This window comes from Mastigoproctus giganteus, chromosome 6, assembly GCF_048544385.1.
Source record: "Mastigoproctus giganteus isolate SK-2022 chromosome 6, ASM4854438v1, whole genome shotgun sequence".
NCBI lineage: Eukaryota > Metazoa > Arthropoda > Arachnida > Uropygi > Thelyphonidae > Mastigoproctus > Mastigoproctus giganteus.
The window spans coordinates 98,438,273-98,457,594 of NC_143580.1; the positions used below are offsets into that span (position 1 = coordinate 98,438,273).

The window sequence follows — 19,322 nt, forward strand, 5'->3', positions numbered from 1 at the left end:
CATGAGTTTATAGGCCCAATGATCCGATATTAAAAAAGGTCTATGAATATTAACTAAGTTTTTATGGAGTTTCATTTCAAGTGTTTCAGCAATAAGTAATTTACTATAATTCTGCTGAATATTAATTATTTTGCCTTCATTAAAAAGAAAGGAATGTGTCTCACAGTATAGAATGCCAACTCTGAAGTGTTTGCTCTTGATGTGCATACAGAAGCCCCATGTTGTTTAACACGAAAATTCAACCCACCAATGGAGTAACAAGTTACAAAGCTTAAAAAATAGGAATGAAGAGCAGATTCTGAAAATTCATTTTTTATATGATTGAAGCACTGACAGAAAAGCCCAATAAACAGGGGACAGCTAATTGTTTTATGGTTGTGACCTCCAGAAATCCAACTGAACCACATGGCATGATCGGAGACAATCATAGGGTAATCTCGAGTGCCGCAGTCTCCTGCCCCGATTAAACGGCATGTTGTCCCAATTAAGCAAAGTAAACTCTGGCTATTTTCTCGATTGGTTTCTGTTCTTTAAGATTTGTCCCAAATAAACAGCTGCCCCAATTAACCGCGGTGGCCCAAATAACCGGAATCAACTGTATTTTAAAATTTCTCTGAATGGTTTTATAAAATAGAATAGACAAACGTCGCTAAAGATGGGAGTGCCGAATTTTTGTACAAAACAATTGGGAGTATTAGCATTAGCAGAGGCATATGATGCAAGAAAGCAAGCTTATTCAGCATCAGCCAAAAAAAAAAAAAAAAAAAACACACCACACCCATTTCACCCCTCCGTTCGCTCGAAATACCTGTCCAGTTAGCCTTAAATTTGTTTAGGCTATCAACTTCAACAAGTGATGGAAGTCGGTTCCACCAACCAACCACCCGCTGGCCAAAGGCAAATTTCCGCACATCTATCCGACATCCGTCCTTCCTCAATTTGAATTTATGCCCTCTGAGCTGATTATTCTGAGCAAGATGAAGAATCCCATTGGCATTGAGCATGCTCAAACCATTCAAAGCCCTATACACCTCTATCAGATCACCTCGCCGGTGCCTAGTCTCCAGACTCTGTAATTTGCAAAACTTAAGCCTTTCTTCGTAAAAGCAACCCTTTGTTCCATTCACTAATCTTGTTGCCCTTCTCTGTACCCATTCCAGCAGCTCTACATCCTTCTTGAAATGAGGCCTCCAGACCTGTATACAGTACTCAAGATGTGGCATAACCATTGCCTTATACAAGGGAATAATCACCTCCTTATCTCTGCCAGAAAAATTCCTGTATAGCATTCACAAGACACCAGGAGCTACTCTTGCAGCTCGTCTGCACTGTTCAGAGAACTTCATATCTGCCTGCACAATTCCCCCCAAGTCTTTTTCATTCTCCATCACTGTCAGTGTAGTACCGCAGAGTTGATACGTTGCTCTGGGGTTACTGTTTCCCATATGTAGTACTTTACACTTGTCAATGTTAAAACTTCATTTGCCACCTCTCAGCCCATCTGTTCAACCTTTCCAGATCCTGTTGCAGCAGCATAGCGTCAGTGGTGTCCTTAACAACCCTGCCAACCTTTGTATCATCTGCAAACTTGGACATTAAACTTGATATCCCATCATCAATATCATTCATAAACACCGAAAACAACAACGGACCCAACACTGAACCCTGAGGAACTCCACTAATAACATTAGTCCACGTTGAGCAGTGTCCATTGATTACCACTCTCTGTCTTCTGCCACTCAACCATCCCCTTATCCACAGCAGCAATTTGCCTCCAATGCCACACTGCTCCAATTTGTGCAGCAGTCTTCCATGTGCAACAGTATCAAAAGCCTTTCTAAGATCCAAATATATAATATCAAAGTTATTCCCTGCATCCAGTTCTTTTGTGACTACATCATAGTATCCAATCAAATTGGTCAGGCAAGACCTGCCCTTAACAAAACCATGCTGCGTCTGAGCTATAACTGAATTCTTGTCTAGATGATCCTGCAGTGCTTCTTTAACCAGTGCCTCCATTAATTTACCTGGAACAGAAGTTAAACTAACAGGTCTATAATTACTTGTGTCAGCCTTTGATCCTCCTTTGTGAATTGGGGTTACATTTGCACATCTCCAGTCTATGGGTACCTCCCCTGAGTCCAAAGAAGCTCTCATAATTATGGCTAGGGGTTTGCTTACTTCCTTTGCTGCCTCCTTTAATATAACTGGATAGATCCCATCCACCCCAGGTGCCTTTTTTATGTTTATCCTCAACAATCTCTCCTCCACTTTCCTCTCAGTTATTACAAAATCATCCAGCTCACTGGCAATGTTTACTTTACCTACATCATTCTCCTTCCTGAATAACTCCTCATTCATGCGTGAATGTAGATGCAAAATACTCGTTTAGATTGTTAGCCACCTGAGCAGGATCCTCAACTGTTGAACCATCAATATCCAGTGGACCAATCTGATTCATCCCTTTCCTTCTTGAGTTTAAATAGGTAAAGAACTCTTTTCTGTTTTTCTTTGCATCCTTTGCCAAGGATTTTTCGTAGTCTGCCTTTGCCTGCCTAATCTCCTTTGTGACTTGGTTACAGACCAACTTATATCTATCATAGGCTTCCATGTCACCCATTAATTTATATGTATCCCATGCATTTTCTTCTCTGCCACATTTCACATTAGTTCATCTGACAACCATTTAGGCCTAAACCTTGAACAATATTTCTTAGTTGGTATGTAAAGCCTGGTCGCCTCCAATATTAGTTCCTTGAATGCTTCCCATTTAGAGTTTGCTGTTGGTAACATCATCAGTTGGTCCCACTGTATAGAATTTAAATACTGTCTCAGACCATCATAGTCGCCTTTACGAAAACAAAAACCCTTCCGTTTACCTCTGATGGAAGCTACCTCCTTGAGTAAATCCCACTTCAACACACTGTGATCACTGCCACATAGTGGTTCATTTATCTGCAGATTCTTAATGCATGAAGAATCACTACTGATAATCAGTTCAAGAGTATTGCTCCCTCTTGTTGCCTCACGAACATGCTGATGTAGAAAACAATCATCCAATAAATCCACAAAAGCCTTGCTAGTGTGCGAGTGACCAACCCACAAATTCCAGTCAATATCTGGGAAATTAAAATCCCCCATTATAAGACTCTCTGATTTACTGGCCCACTCTATTTCCCTGTACAATATCTTATTATACTCATCAGAGTCATTAGGCCTATAGCACACTCCTACTCTCAATTTTGATTTCCCTTTGCTTATGTCACACCAAACTGACTCGACACTGCCCTGTCCATCGATGTCGACTGGCTTCACTTCCTTGGACTTTATGTGTTTCTTAACTAATAGCACAACCCCTCCTCCCCTCCTGTCCTGTCTATCCTTTCTATACACATTGTATTCCCCAAATTCCAGTTCCGCATTCCTTATATCTGTGTGACACCATGTCTCTGATATCCCAACAATATCTGCCTTTGATCCTTTGAGCAATACCTCAAATTCATCAAATTTATTTACCAAACTCCTAGCATTAGTGTACATGCACATATACATGTACCTGTTTCTATTCTTGGCTACCCTAACACAACCCATGTGTTTACTTGTACCGCAATGACTCCCAGCAGTCTCTGAAATATCCTGCATCTTGTTTTTCAGGCTTCTGCTCATTTCAATAGAAGCAGTGCAAGAATCACTTCCACCTCTGCCAGTGGCTACTGTTAATCTATTAGTCCTTGTATCCCCCCCCAACTAGCAGTTTTCCGACCCACCTAACTCTGCCTCGACAGCATCAGCAAAAATTCTTGCACCCTTTCTATTTAAGTGTATCCCATCCCTGTAGAAGCAATCTCTCCTGTTAACAAGTACAGTCCAGGTTGAAAAAAATTCTACCCCTTGAGCCTTGCACAATCCCTCCAGAGCCGAATTGATCGACAAGGCTCTCATCATATACTCCTTCCTATCGTGTCTGGGCAGAATTGCAGACACTTTCAAATTCAACCCTAATTCACGGCTTTTTTTCAACAGTGACCTGTACTTGCTAAGTAATTCCGCCGGTCTCCTACTCTTAATATCATTAGTGCCAACGTGTACAACTATATCACCTTTTGTGCCCTTAAAAGATGATATCCGCTCTACAACGTCATCACCCTTTGCCCCTGGCAGACATACCTTGGTCCTATTCCACCTATCCTTTTTACAAAGCATGTTCCCTGCTTCCCTGACAATAGAGTCACCAACAACTACTAGTTCCTGTGGGACCAGCACATTCTGCCTAGGTTTTAAAATCCACTGTATTTTAAAATTTCTCTGAATGGTTTTATAAAATAGAATAGACAAACGTCCCTAAAGATGGGAGTGCCGAATTTTTGTACAAAACAATTGGGAGTATCGGATTACCTGATTTATGTAGCTTTATTTGGCCAAAAAGAGTGGGCACATTGTAGGTACGTGCTTTAATTTGCTTAAGCTGAGTCATTGTAATAGAGTCGTTCTTCCTATATAATGTTAGTGTTTTATTATACAGGTAGCCCTCGATTTACGTCGGGGTTAGGTTCCTTGGGGGGCAGGCACAAATGGAGCCCTTTATATAATGGAGTCAATCAGAAATTACAGGGTTAGGTTCCGGGCACCAACAATTTTACCTACCACTTTGCATCGATTGTTTTATTTTATTAGTATTCTTCATAGTTGGTTGTAGATGGAGGCATATTCATAGCCCTACACACATTAGGGCGGCTTTCATCAGATTCTATCCTCCAAATACTGCACTAGGATTCAATTAACTACTTTTACCAGACATGGCTTGTCTTTATTCGATTAAATTAAAAACTTTATAACACAATTGGGAAAAACTGCACAGGGCTATCACTATTATTATGAAATCTATAAATAGCACAATTAATGAAAAAAAATGTTAGTGTAATAAATTTCCAACATGTGTAAATAGCGTAAACAACAACCAACTGAATGCTTCACAGCATGGACCTTTACACACATCCACAAGTGGTTACTTTTGGGGGGGGGGGATCTTTCTCATCTCTGATATGAATGCACTAATTGCTGATTGGCTCAGATTGTCCTAAATCACGTGAACAGTGCACGATACATAGCAACAGTATGATGCCAATAAATTTCTGACGATCTGAACCTTTCAATTTATAAAAAAAATGCAAAAATAAAAATTGCGTTGTGGTTAGTGATCGGCGTTATTGCGAATTGGTGCAAATAGGACCAGTACAAAATGAAGGCTACCTGTACAGTCAGTCCTCGTATAGCATGATAGTTGTGTTCCTAGAAACCCTCGTGCAATGCAAAATCATGCAATATAAACAACAGGCCCTATGGGAAAAATAGGGTTAGGTGCCGACCACCCAAGATTGAACACACATTTGTAACCAAAACATTACCAAACACAATAAATAATCGTAATAAAATATTGCCAATGCTTTTGCTTCTATTGTAAGCAAACTTGTTTTTTGTTTGATTTTCTATCCAAACAGATGATAGCCATTCCATCTCTTCCAATTCTTTGTGTCTTTTATTCTAATGGATTTTAATTACACTTTGAATTGTTCCTGCTATGAAAGTTGTTTTTATTTTCTCTGCATTCTTTGTAATTCTTTGTAATTCACGTGCTACAGGCCTCATTTAGGCCTGTAGCACGTGCAATATCACATGGTCTTTCATTTCGCTCAAAGCGTTTCACAATTTCATATTTTTTCTCTATCGACAGAGGCGGACTGGCCATAAGCCTTACCAGGCAAACCATGGTGGGTTGGAGGCCGGGGTGATTTTGGCCATAAACGCTAGAATGAGGTGACTACAAATTTTCCCGATTAAGAATTTTTGACCCAGTCCGCCTCTGTTCATCAATATTGCTTTTCTTTTTTCCTCTGAATCTTTAGTGTCTTCACTAGGACGCTTAATTTTCATACCTTTTAAGTATTTTACTAATTTTTAGGGAATAAAGCACAATTAGAAATTTACTAATTTTTAGTAAATTTTACTAATTTTACTAATTTTTAGGGAATAAAGCACAATTACAAAATGAGGAGGCACGCTTCATAGACATAAACAAAGCTGTGCACGTGTAGCAACTGAATAAACACCATAAAGGCAGAGATACTATTAACACCTCACATTTTACCAAAGCACATTTCTGGGGGTTACTACCATAAAACAATAAAAACAATTTCCAGTTGTGTTCCTGCTAGTGAAATCTGTTATAAACTGGTATTAAACTCAATCTAATTGCATTTGCGATAATACCGATAGCTGGAATTTTACGTTATTATGGTGAAATATGATTCCCCTTCACTGATAATAAAAAACATAAATACATTTTCAGAATAATCTATTCATTCCTATCGTGTTGCGTTCTGTTGGGGTGATTCCACACCCGACTGCCATTTCTTGTAAACACAAAGGCGAATCGTGCATAAGCGAATTCAGTTCGTGTTATATACGATATCGTTCCCCTATTTATAAATCGTGTATGATCGAATTTGTGTAGTGTAAACATGTGTTATACGAGGACTGACTGTACTTGTTTACTAAATTATAAAAAACAGAGGAACCAACCTCTTCACATGTTGTCGTGTCTGATATGATGGTATGTAATTTATCGGTGTAATTATTTTTGTTAATTGTATATATTTTAAATTTTTTAAACATTTTTTTAATATCTGTTTTCCGTCATATTTTAATTGTTTTTATTTATATATTTTAAATATTTTAAATTAGTTTTAATTATTTTATTGTAAATACAGTGTTTTTAGTTACAGTATTAAAATATTTTCAAGTACTGGTTAGTGAGATGTTGTTGTTTGTTATTTGGTTTTTAGGAGCATTAGCAACCAAGGCCATATTGCTCCGGGATATGCGGTGGTCAGTCCCTGACCTTTCCGCATTCTCCGTATTTGGTGGTGTTGGGCTCGAACCCCGGTCTAATCAAGAAGCGTGTGCTGCTCCTTCCCACCTGGCTATGGAGGCGCTGGCTGGTGTGAAGTTTAATTATTTAATATGAGTTTTCCCAGCCTCGTAGGCCTATTTAGAGATATTATTAAATTCATTGCATTTTAATTAATTTACATGATGGACTAGGAGAGTTGGATTAGAAGCCTTCCTGTAAAGAGATCAAGGTAATCCCTGTGTATTATTTACTAAAAGTAACAAAAAATATAGGAGATATTGGGCAGACAATAGCTCTTATTATACTAAAGCCATGTTCTTTGTTTTTAATTGCTTATCATTTTTAACTGTTTTAAATTTTACAAAAAAAAAAAAAAAAAAGTCAGTGAACAGAAATATCAATTAGTTGGTATGTACAGTACATATTATAGTACGCATTAATTAAGCTATTTACTTAAGTGTAAATTTATTTTTATTTTGCTAACTGGAAAATATTATTCTGATTTTCACGTATCATTTAACTTTGTTAACTGGTAATGTAATAAAGTTAAATTTGTACTTTATATCTTTAAAGCCGGGATCCACTATATTTTGTTGGGAGATCCCTGGGTTCTGTGCTATTGAACTTGTGCTTGTTTGAGACAATAAAAAATTGACTTTGAAGCATGCAGTTTGTGACTTTTAAAGAGAGCAAAGGGTACATGAAATCTAGATGCTGCAGAAGAGATTGTGCTTAGCAGCAATGAAGAGGAAGAAAATTAAATGAACATACATTATCTGACATAAGTATCACAGTTTGTTCAGTTATTACTATTTAAGTTACCAATAGTTATATAAAAAAAATGGTGGATTTTTGTTAGCTCTTGGAACGCAATCGCCCTTAGTCCCATATAACATAGTTTCGCATTACATGAGGGTTACCTGTACTGAAATAAGCTTAAGAGAGAAAGGGTAAACGACAGTGAATCATACTCAGAAGATAATGACAATACTAAAGAAAATATGGTTAATAGCAACCAAGATAAACTGTCTTATAAATTGACAAACATATGCCTTGTTAATAAGAAAAATAAAAGGGTTGTGATGCTCCTGTTCAGGTGCTTTATTGGAAACATGACTCCTTTAAGGAGTTTATTTAAAATAATAGAACTAGTAATACCACAATGGAGCAATCCTTACCTTTAAATGATAAACAAATAGCTCATACAAAACTAAGCTCAGCTACTACGCATAAGGTTATATTAGAAAAATAAACCAATCTCGTAGAGCAGCGATTCCCAACCTTTTTGACCAGCCTTTTTAGAATAAATTTCTATGGAGGAGCCCCATGTGCCGGAGCCACTATGCTGGTGCTCCGCTTTGCCTCGTCGTCTGTCTGTCTCTTACTACAATAATTTTGAAGCTAATGGCAGCAAAATGACTGAACAACGTCATCTGCTAGAGAATGTGCAAAATTCAATTTGGCAAATTTTTATTCAGAATGTGATTTCTAGTTTTCTAATTCTTTAATTTCATTCAATTTTTAGCTATTTTTATTTTCCTGGAGCGGCCGCAGAGCACAGGTTTGGAACCACTGTCACAGAGAAACTAAAAACCACGAGGACATTATAGAAAGAATAATGATTATATAACAGGAAGTTACATCAATTTTATAGTTACTGGCACTGTTTAATTAACACTGGTCAATAAATTCAGCATTTTCTTTTTCTTTTTTTTTTTTTTGTTACTTTGATGAAAGTATTTTTTCTGTCTTGTTCTGCTTGTGCAGAGTTGAGAAATCAGCATTAAAAAAATTATTTTGCTCCAGTTTTGAAAATACTCACTATGTCTTATATTCTGTAAAATACGCAATGTATGCTTAAAATGGGATAAATAAAGAACACCCACAGTACTGTTTTAATATATCTTATATTGAAAAAAACATGTTATATTATAAAAAAAAAAAAAAAAAAAAAACTTTACAAAACAATTCAACATAATAAGAACTCATACATTTTTAGTTAGTGAAAAAAAAGAAAAAAAAAATTAAATCACATTGATCAGCAAAATGCCTAAAATCACTTGATTCACACGAATGCTTCTTCGCCTGTTGTTTGTACCCCATATCCTGGACATATCTTGTCACAGTCCAGTCCAAGCACTAGTCAGCTAGCATTGCAGAGTTCAATTTGTCTTCATATCACTTTGTTGATATGTTGCAGCCTAATTGAGGCCTGATTACAAAAATTTTCTCACAGCCTATTTATATTTATCCTTTGTTGTTTTCCATAAAGTTTGTTGCTACAAGTTTGAAAGCATCCCAGGCCACCTCATCACCATAGAGGATCTGGTCTTGAGAAGGTCTTATATCTGTGGGCCAATGAACATGCCTTCCTCTATTTTGGGCCTTGGAAATTTTTCTTTGCAGCATTTGGAAATTGGTCCATCTTGATCCATGGCCTAACAAACTGTTTCATAAGTCCAATTTTATGTGTAGGGGAGGTAACAGGATTCTGCTTGGACTGCAATAGACATTTCTGCTGTAATACCCCTAGATCCAGTGATTGCCTTGAAGGTAGCCTTTTCTTGCGTAATGAGCAGACCATTCTCTACTGTCCAATTCTCAAAGAATATGGCATAATTTCTGTGTTTCCCTGCTGCATTCCTAACAGGATGGCAATAACTTTTAAGTCTGCAAATCTGCCATTGGTACTCCTTGCAGCTGATGGATTCAATAAGAAGCTTCATGTTATCATATGATTCTTCATGTGAACTGCATGGCCTATTGGAATTAATAGTAGTACGTATGATGGTAGTAAACTAAATTTACAAGAATCTATAAAGTCTCCAGCCTTGAGAGTTGTGGTCAATATTAAGTGAGTCCATTAAACCACTGATGTCAGTGCAGGCAAGAAGGTTATTTTCCATTTTAACAAACTGGGTTAGATAGTTTTGGCAGCAGTGGTGGCACCTCCGTAGCCGGGTGGGAAGGAGCAGCAGTGCGTAGCACACGCTTCTTGATTAGACCGGGGTTCGAGCCCGTCACCACCAAATACGGAGGATGCGGAAAGGTCAGGGAATGACCACCGCATATCCCGGAGCAAATATGGCCTTAGTTGTTAATGCTCCTAAAAAAAAAAAAAAAAAAAAAACCAAATAAAAAATAGCAGCAGTGGTATACAGACACTTTAACATTACCTTGAAGGAGATTCCACTGTTGCAGCTTTGAGCCTAAAAGTTCTGATTTATTAATGATCTTATCAGAGATCTTGGTAAATCAATATCTTTGATAAGGTCATTTAATTCATTTTGCATAAATTTGTGTGGCTATGCAGAGGGCAAATTGGAAATAAATATGCTGATATGGAGGGTTCGGGAGATTTATCTTGGCCATCACCTAACTCTTCATCAATTCTAAAACATATTCAGCTGGTAGCAAATGAATGGGAAGTCCTCTGTGGGGTATTGGATGAATAGCAGAGATATATTTGGGTAGCTTAAGATCCACTTTTCTTCTTCTTGGAAATCCCCTGCTAAGAGGTGTTACAGGAAACAGTCCATTATATGATCTGAAGGCTCTCTCCAGACCATATCATATGCACAGCAAAATATATTACAGCAAATATTAGGTGCCCAGCTTTTCCCCAACATTGCAGCCAAAATAACAATTATACGTTTTTTTATTATTATTCAAGTAATGCCTGCTTCTGTGATGTAAAAATTAAAATGTAAAACGTAAAAATTATCCACACTATTTACAAACAATGTGGAAAATTAAGTTTTTGCTCAGTTGAAAACAAGTATAGCATGGACAGATGTGTATAGACAGGAAATAGCGTGACTAAGCACCAATGGCTGCATTGTTGCCACACAAACTGAATCTCAAGGCCAAATTTCCCCAAAAATCAAGCAAAAACACGCTGTACTGTATCATCAAAACTAGAGCTAATAATCCATATTAACTGTCATATCTGACAGTTAATTAATAGGGTTAGGGTTAAACTGGTCAACAGCTAAAATGTTTCATTAATATTAGTTGACACTGACTAACTTTATTACTGAAACAAATTAGCTGTTGACCAGTTAATTTTAATCACTGTACCAAGAAAAATGTCTCAAAACCGTCCCCTTCTGTGGTGGTGGGGGGGGGGACTGACCAAGAGGCATACTTCAATAATAGATTTGAAATAAATATTAAGACTGAAAAATTAAAACATTAACGTCCAAATATTTATTCCTCATTTAAAGTTTTATGTAAAACTTATTAGAAAAAATGCACCATTCTGATATCCTGAGGATGTATTAGTTAAACCCTTTAGAATTAATCTAAAATATCCTGGGTATAAAATTAAAAAGGGTATTAAACATGAATAGATAGGTGAATAGGAAGTGGTTTTTTTTTTTTTTTTTTTGTTTGGTTTATGCTGTATAAGTTTGCTTTCTTGCATCATATACCAGTGCTAATGACTGATAAAGAAGGCAAACAAAATTCAACTAAACCAACATAGCAATTAATTAATAGTAGGGTTAAACAGCCATCTAGAAGTAATAATAATAATAATAATAAAAAATAATAATAAAAAAAAAAAATATATATATATATACACAGGGTGATTCACTACCAGTGCGACAAACTTGCAGGAGGTGTAGGGGGCACAAAGACGAATCGGAATCACATAGCATTGCAGGGTCCGAAATGCCTTCGCCGTGCAGTAGAGGATGTTGAACGGGAGGTCACGTGAACAGCGATCCCGCTGGAAGTCAGCATTTGCGAACCGTTTCTGTTGAAGAAACTAAGTAGCAAAAGTCCTCCGGAGTGGATAATCCGCAGGCTCCAATGATTGGACGCGTTGCAGATGGTATGAACTCATTTGGTTTGTTGACAGTATCCTCCATACAGTGGATTGGGAAATACCCAATCGTTGGCCTATCGCTCGAGTACTCGTACTCGGATTGCCTTCTGCAAGACGTAGGACATTCTCCTCATTGTCTGGCGTCCTTGTCGTTCGCTCTCGATTCATGGTACCTCTCGTAAAACAACCAGTCTCACATAACCTTCTGTGCACACGTGCAAAAATCGTATGATGAGGAGCAAGCCTGTGCGGGAAATGTTCCTGGTACAAGTGCAAAGAGGCGCGCCCATTACAGTCCGCAGCTCCATACGCGAGGTGCATGTCGGCCAGTTCAACGTTTGAATACTCGTCGATCCTACTGCCTCGGGAACCGGTTCGCAAATGCTGACTTCCAGCGGGATCACTGTTCACGCGACCTCCTGTTCAATGTCCTCTATCGCATGACGAAGGCATTTCGGATCCTGCAATGCTATGTGATTCCGATTCGTCTTTGTGCCCCCTACACCTCCTGCAAGTTTGTCGCACTGGTAGTGAATCACCCCCGTAAATACATATATTTGAACCCATGACTGTCAAATCTTAATCTTTACAGACTCCGTTAAATGCTTATATCATAACTGTAAGTGCTTTATAGAGAGCTGGATGAAATTAGGATTGGTATGAACAATCTAGAACTTGATACTGTAGCCCAAGTGAAACATGGTTATTATACCTGGCAACTTTTAACATTCTTAAAAGAGACTGGATAGATAAAGTAGGTGGTAGCATGGCTTTATTATTTCATCAAAAACTGCAACTAAAGAAATTTACACGGTTCAGTCTTGCACTGTTCTATCTACCTCTTCCAGTCTCTAAACAGACACTTTACATACTAGAAAAATAAACTGAAGCACTATTTAACTCAGCCAGGTAATTAAAAATTCAGTGTTAATGTTGAAATTGACTGTACCAAACACCCTTGTGAATATATCGCTTACATTTAGACAAGTCGTTTTATTAAAAATAAACTGGGCAATATACATTGTGGATTCATCACTGATAGATTTACAACATCATGTAAATTTACACCATGGATTTACGACATCCACAAATTTACTTGCAGATGTTGATACCAACACATGAGCTAACATTTTCCTCATTTAAAATACTTTTGAACATTTGAAATTATATTAAAAAATAATATATATTCTCTATAACAACAAAATCAGAGGTATAAATTTTCATTTTTTCATAGACATATCATTAATTATCTGTGATGTGGGGATTTTGTTTTTAATCATAGCCATCCTTTTCACAATACGATGAGGCATGCTTGGGATAAGGTATTGCCATGAGATGTTCCAAATTGATCAAATATTCCTATTTCAAATGTATATATACCACAAACAATAAATTATTTTATATTTATTTTGCAAACACGTTTTAAACTCAAATTCAGTAAAATCTTACTTTGACAGGCTAAATGGAGCAATAGCCTGTCCATTAAAGCTGACTGTCGGTTAAATTCAAAAGAAATACAGTTGCCCAAAGTTGTTCAAACAATGAAAGACTGATATACATTAAAAAACTATATGTTGTAATACTCTTCTTTTACTTTACTTCCACTGCTACTAACTTCACGGCAAAATTTTAAGCAGAAAGCTTGAAATTTTGCTGTTGCATAGTATCAATGGAAACTGATTAAATTCGACCGTGAAAAGATTATGCAAGGCTCAAGGGGTAGAATTTTTATCAGCCTGGTCTGTACTTGTTAACAGGAGAGACTGCTTCTACAGGGATGCGATACACTTAAATAGAAAGGGTGCAAGAATGTTTGCTGATGCTATCAAGACAGTGTTAGGTGGGTCGGAAAACTGCTAGTTGGGGGGGATACAAGGACTAATAGATTAACAGTAGCCACTGGAAGAGGTGAAAGTGATTCTTGCACTGCTTCTATTGGAATGAGCTGCTGCTCATTCCAATAGAAGCAGTGCAAGAGTCATTGGGGTACAAGTAAACACATGGGTTGTGTTAGCTAGCTAAGAAAAAGAACAGGTGCATGTTTACTTGCGTGTACACCAATGCTAGGAGTTTAGTAAATAAATTTGATGAATTTGAGGTATTGCTCAAAGCATCAAAGGCGGATATTGTTGGGATATCAGAGACATGGTGTCACACAGATATAAGTAATGCAGAACTGGAATTTGGGGAGTACAACGTCTACAGAAAGGATAGACAGGATAGGAAGGGAGGAGGGGTTATGCTATTAGTTAAGAAACACATAAAATCCAAGGAAGTGAAGCCAGTCGACATCGCTGGACAGTACAGTGACGAGTCAGTTTGGTGTGACATAAGCACTGGGAGATCAAAATTGAGAGTAGGAGTGTGCTATAGGCCTAATGACTCTGATGAGTATAATAAGAAACTGTACAGGGAAATAGAGTGGGCCAGTAAATCAGAGAGTCTTATAATGGGGGATTTTAATTTCCTAGATATTGACTGGAATTTGTGGGTTGGTCACTCACACACACTAGCAAGGCTTTTGTGGATTTATTGGATGATTGTTTTCTAAATCAGTATGTTCGGGAGGCAACTAGAGGGAGTAATACTCTTGATTTGATTATCAGTAGTGATTCTTCATGCATTAAGAATCTGCAGATACAGGAACCACTAGGTGGCAGTGATCAGTGTGCTGAAGTGGGATTTACTCAAGGAGGTAACTACCATCAGGGGTAAAGGGAAGGGTTATTGCTTTCGTAAAGGTGACTACGATGGTCTGAGAAAGTATTTAAATTCTATACGGTGGGACCAACTGATGATGTTACCAACAGCAAACTCAAAATGGGAAGCATTCAAAGAACTTATCTTGGAAGCTACCAGGCTTTACATACCAACTAAGAAATATTGTTCAGGGTTCAGGCCTAAATGGATGTCAGATGAACTAATGAGACATATGACAGAGAAGAAAGATGCATGGGATACATATAAATTAACATATGACACAGAAGCCTATGATAGATATAAGTTGATGTGTAACCAAGTTACAAAGGAGGTTAGGCAGGTGAAGGCAGATTACGAGAAATCTTTGGCAAGGGATGCAAAGAAAAACAGCAAGGAGTTCTTTACTTATGTAAACTCTAGAAGGAAGGGGATGAATCAGATTGGTCCACTTGATATCGATGGATCAACTGTTCATGACCTGCTCAGGTAGCTAACAAACTAAATCAATACTTTGCATCTACATTCATACATGAGGAGTTATTCGCAAAGAGGAATGCCATAGATGAAGTAAACACTGGCAGCGAGCTAGATGATCTTGTAATAATTGAGAATAAAGTGGGGGAGAAATTAGTAGTAGTAGGAGTAGCAGTGGCATGTGATGCAAGAAAGCAAGTGTATGAGCTTATGCAGCATCAGGCAAAAAAAAAAAAAAAAAAAAAATCCACACCATTCCCCCCAAATGCCTGTCCAGTTCCTCCTTAAATCTATTCAACCTATCAACTTCCACAATGACAGATGGAAGTTTGTTCCAGTAATTAACCACCCGCTGGCTAAAGGCAAATTTCCGCACATCTAACCTATATCTGTCTTTCCTTAATTTGAATTTATGCCCCCTTAGGTTCGTAATCTGAACAAGTGGAAGTATCCCATCAGAATTCAGCGTGCTCAACCCATTCAAATTGTTGAAGATCAAGAAAGGCACTTGGGGTGGATGGGATCTATCCAGTTATATTAAAGGAGGCAGCAAAGGAAGTAAGCAATCCATTAGCCATAATTATGAGAGCGTCCTTGGACTCAGGGGAGGTACCCACAGACTGGAGATGTGCAAATGTAACCCCAATTTACAAATAAGGATCAAAGGCTGCCACAAGTAATTATAGACCTGTGAGTTTAACTTCTGTTCCAGGAAAATTAATGGAAGCACTGCTTAAAGAAGCACTGCAGGATCATCTGGACAAGAATTCAGTTATAGCTCAGACACAGCATGGTTTTGTTAAGGGAAGGCCTTGCCTGACCAATTTGACTGGATACTATGATGCAGTCACAAAAGAATTGGATGCAGGGAATAACTTTGATATTATATATTTGGATCTTTGAAAGGCTTTTGATATTGTTGCACATGGAAGACTGCTGCACAAATTGGAGCAGTGTGGCACTAGTGACAAATTGTTTCTATGGATAAAGGGATGGTTGAGTGGCAGAAGACACAGAGTGGTAATTAATGGACACTGCTCATCGTGGCCTAATGTTATTAGTGGAGTCCCTCAGGGTTCAGTGTTGGGTCCATTGTTGTTTTCTGTATTTATAAATAATATTGATGATGGTATATCAAGCTTAATGTCCAAGTTTGCAGACGATACAAAGGTTAGCAGGGTTGTTAAGGACGCTACTGACGCTATGCTGCTGCAACAGGATCTGGAAAGGTTGAGCAGATGGGCTGAGAGGTGGCAAATGAAGTTTAACATTGATAAATGTAAAGTACTACATATGGAAAACAGCAACCCAGAGCAACGTATCAACTCTGTGGTACTACACTGACAGTGGTAGAGAATGAAAAGGACCTGGGGGTAATTTTGCAGGCAGATATGAAGTTCTCTGAGCAGTGCAGACGGGCTGCAAGAGTAGCTCATGGTGTCTTATCAATGATATACAGGAATTTTTCTAGCAGGGATAGGGAGGCGATTATTCCCTTGTATAAGGCAATGGTCAGGCCACACCTTGAGTACTGTATACAGGTCTGGAGGCCTCATTTCAAAAAGGATGTAGAGCTGCTGGAACGACAGAGAAGGGCAACAAGGTTAGTGAACGGAACGAAGGGTTGCTCTTATGAAGAAAGGTTTAAGTTTTGCAAATTACAGTGTCTGGAGACTAGACACCGGCGAGGTGATAGAGGTGTACAAAGCCTTGAATGGTTTGAGCATGCTCATTGCTGATGGGATACTGCCTCTGGCTCAGAATAATCTCCTCAGAAGGCATAAATTCAAATTGAGGAAAGACAGATGTGCGAAAATTTGCCTTTAGCCAGCAGGTAGTTGGTTGTTGGAAGAGACTTCCATCCCTTGTTGTGGAAGTTGATAGCCTAAATAAATTTAAGGCTCAGCTGGACAGGTATTTCGAACGAATGGAGGGGTGAAGTGGTAGATTTTTTTGGCTGATGCTGCATAAGCTTGCTTTCTTGCATCATATGCCTCTACTAATGCTAAGCTAAGCTTATTCAGAGTCTGTAGAGCACAGTGACTGGAGGTTCAGATGAGCAAAATACTGGCTCCCTGTCAGTGAAAATATTTTAAATGATAAATACCATCAGACTGAGGCAATTATGTCACCAGGTGACTGTCCATTATTTCCAGTCTGTTAAAGTGAGGATTTACTGTATCTACTTTAGTAAAAGCCACTAGAAATAGCATTGCTCATTTTTATGGTTTTACTGATTGAACAAACAAATAATTTGCTAAGTAGTACATTTAAATTGCAAATAACCCCAGAGAAATCATACCATCTGCATTTGAAAAACAGAACTGGAGCAGAACAGCCTCCTTCCTGGTGGTGTGCTAGTCAGTTTTCTCAGGATTCTTGTTAAATATTCACTTGCACATCCCTGGCTATGTTAATCATATTTAAATGTTTGTGTTATAAATTCAACTGCTTTGGGATATAACTTAAGGATTTAATTTTTGTTTTGAATTTTATTGAATTAAATCGGAATCATGACTCTGACCAGAGCAGCAAAGCAAAAGGCTCAAGCTAATGGGAGTGCTGTGGTTCAGGGGAGAACTGAGGGGGGCAGTTGCCCTCTGAATCACAGTCTTTTAAAATGCACTGTTTGCTTGATGTTTGCGGATCAGTCGGGTACGGGACATGATACTGCCAAGGGGGATGACTTTATGTGTGCACGATGTAAGGAGTGCAAGGAAATCAGGCGACAACTCAGCGTTGTTATGGGCCTTTATGACAGCTTGAAGGACAGGGTGGATGCCCTCGAAGGAAATAAATTGAGGGGCCCATCAAGCTCTCAGCTGCCCACATCAACGCCAGAGCTTGCACTTGGTCATCAGGCAACACAGAGGCAGCCCCCTAGGCAGAATGCGCTGGTCCCACAGGAACTAGTAGTTGTTGGTGCCTCTATTGTCAGGGAAAGTGGAACATGCTTTGTAAAAAGGATAGGTGGAACAGGACCAGGGTATATCTGCCAGGGACAGAGGTTGATGACGTTGCAGAGCAGATATCGTCTTTTAAGGGCACATAAGGTGATATAGTTGTACACGTTGGCACTAATAATATTATGTGTAGGAAACCTGATTAGTGAATGGAACAAAGGGTTGCTCTTACAAAGAAAGGCTTAAATTTTGCAAATTACAGAGTCTGGAGACTAGGCACCAGAGAGGTGATCTGATAGAGGTGTATAAGGCTTTGAATGGTTTGAGCATGCTCAATGCCAATGGGATTCTTCATCTTGCTCAGAATAATCACCTCAGAGGGCATAAATTCAAATTGAGGAAGGACGGATGTTGGATAGATGTGCGGAAATTTGCCTTTGGCCAGCGGGTGGTTGGTTGGTGGAACCGACTTCCATCACTTGTTGTAGAAGTTGATAGCCTAAACAAATTTAAAGCTCAACTGGACAGGTATTTCGAACGAACAGAGGGGTGAAATGGGAGTGGGGTTTTTTTTTTTTTTTTGGCTGATGCTGAATAAGCTTGCTTTCTTGCATCATATGCCTCTACTAATGCTAATGCTAAATTAGTTACAAGACATTTTGTACAAGATGTGTAAAACACTCCTCATATATGTGCAAATAACTGAAGCTGTTGAATGTAAGAGATTGTAATGCAGGCAGGATGAAGACTACATACAATATGCAGATAAAATTAATAATAACATGCAATGAAATACATCTGAAATATTTGCAATATCTTACATAAACAAACATATATATGCATACCTTTTCTGGAGAATGTGGTTTTAGAAGATGCTGAATAAGGAGATCCTGAGGTTTTCCATAATTCCTTTCATTATCATCATCATTATTCAATAACTGAAAAGTAATTACATGAAACATTAATATTGAGTTAGAGGGCATTACATGGATATGCCACTAAGTTTTAAGAATAAATAAGAAAATTTCTGTTTACTCTCTAAGTGGCTGAGGACAGAAAATTTTAACTTCATCATGAATGCATACATACTGAATTATTAAAGGTAGCTAGGTTTTCAGTGCCAAGGGTCACAATGGACCAAGCAACATAGTCCCAAACTAACAACTGCCTTACGTTATTACAACACAACAATAGAAGGTATATATATAGTTGATATCGCAAATTGTAATCATGGCCCGATGGTGGCTAGGTGTTCACATCAAGAAAATGCAAGAAGTTGAAACAGATTCAAAGTAGAACTAGACAAATTCTTGGAGGGGGATGGACAGGTTAAGTGGGTGGATTTTTTTTGGCTGATGCCAGTCTAACAGGAAATGCATGCATTAAAGAGAAAAGAAGTATATACACTATGATAATAGAATAATATTTGCCATGGCTTCATATAACAATCAAATCATAATATGACTGGTAGAGAAATTAGGTTGGTGTGGACAAGAAAATCTGC

At 38.2% G+C, this 19,322-nt stretch overlaps 1 protein-coding gene across 2 annotated transcripts in view; it reads right to left on the reverse strand.

Moving 5' to 3' along the window:
• Positions 1 to 19,322, reverse strand: part of LOC150084471 (uncharacterized) — a 1,198,120-nt gene that overhangs the window by 219,425 nt on the left and 959,373 nt on the right. For both annotated transcript variants that reach the window (XM_090376097.1, XM_090376096.1), the window contains one exon: positions 18,664 to 18,756. In XM_090376097.1, coding sequence (XP_090232223.1) covers positions 18,664 to 18,756 — 93 coding nt within the window. The remainder of the gene's footprint in view (positions 1 to 18,663; positions 18,757 to 19,322) is intronic.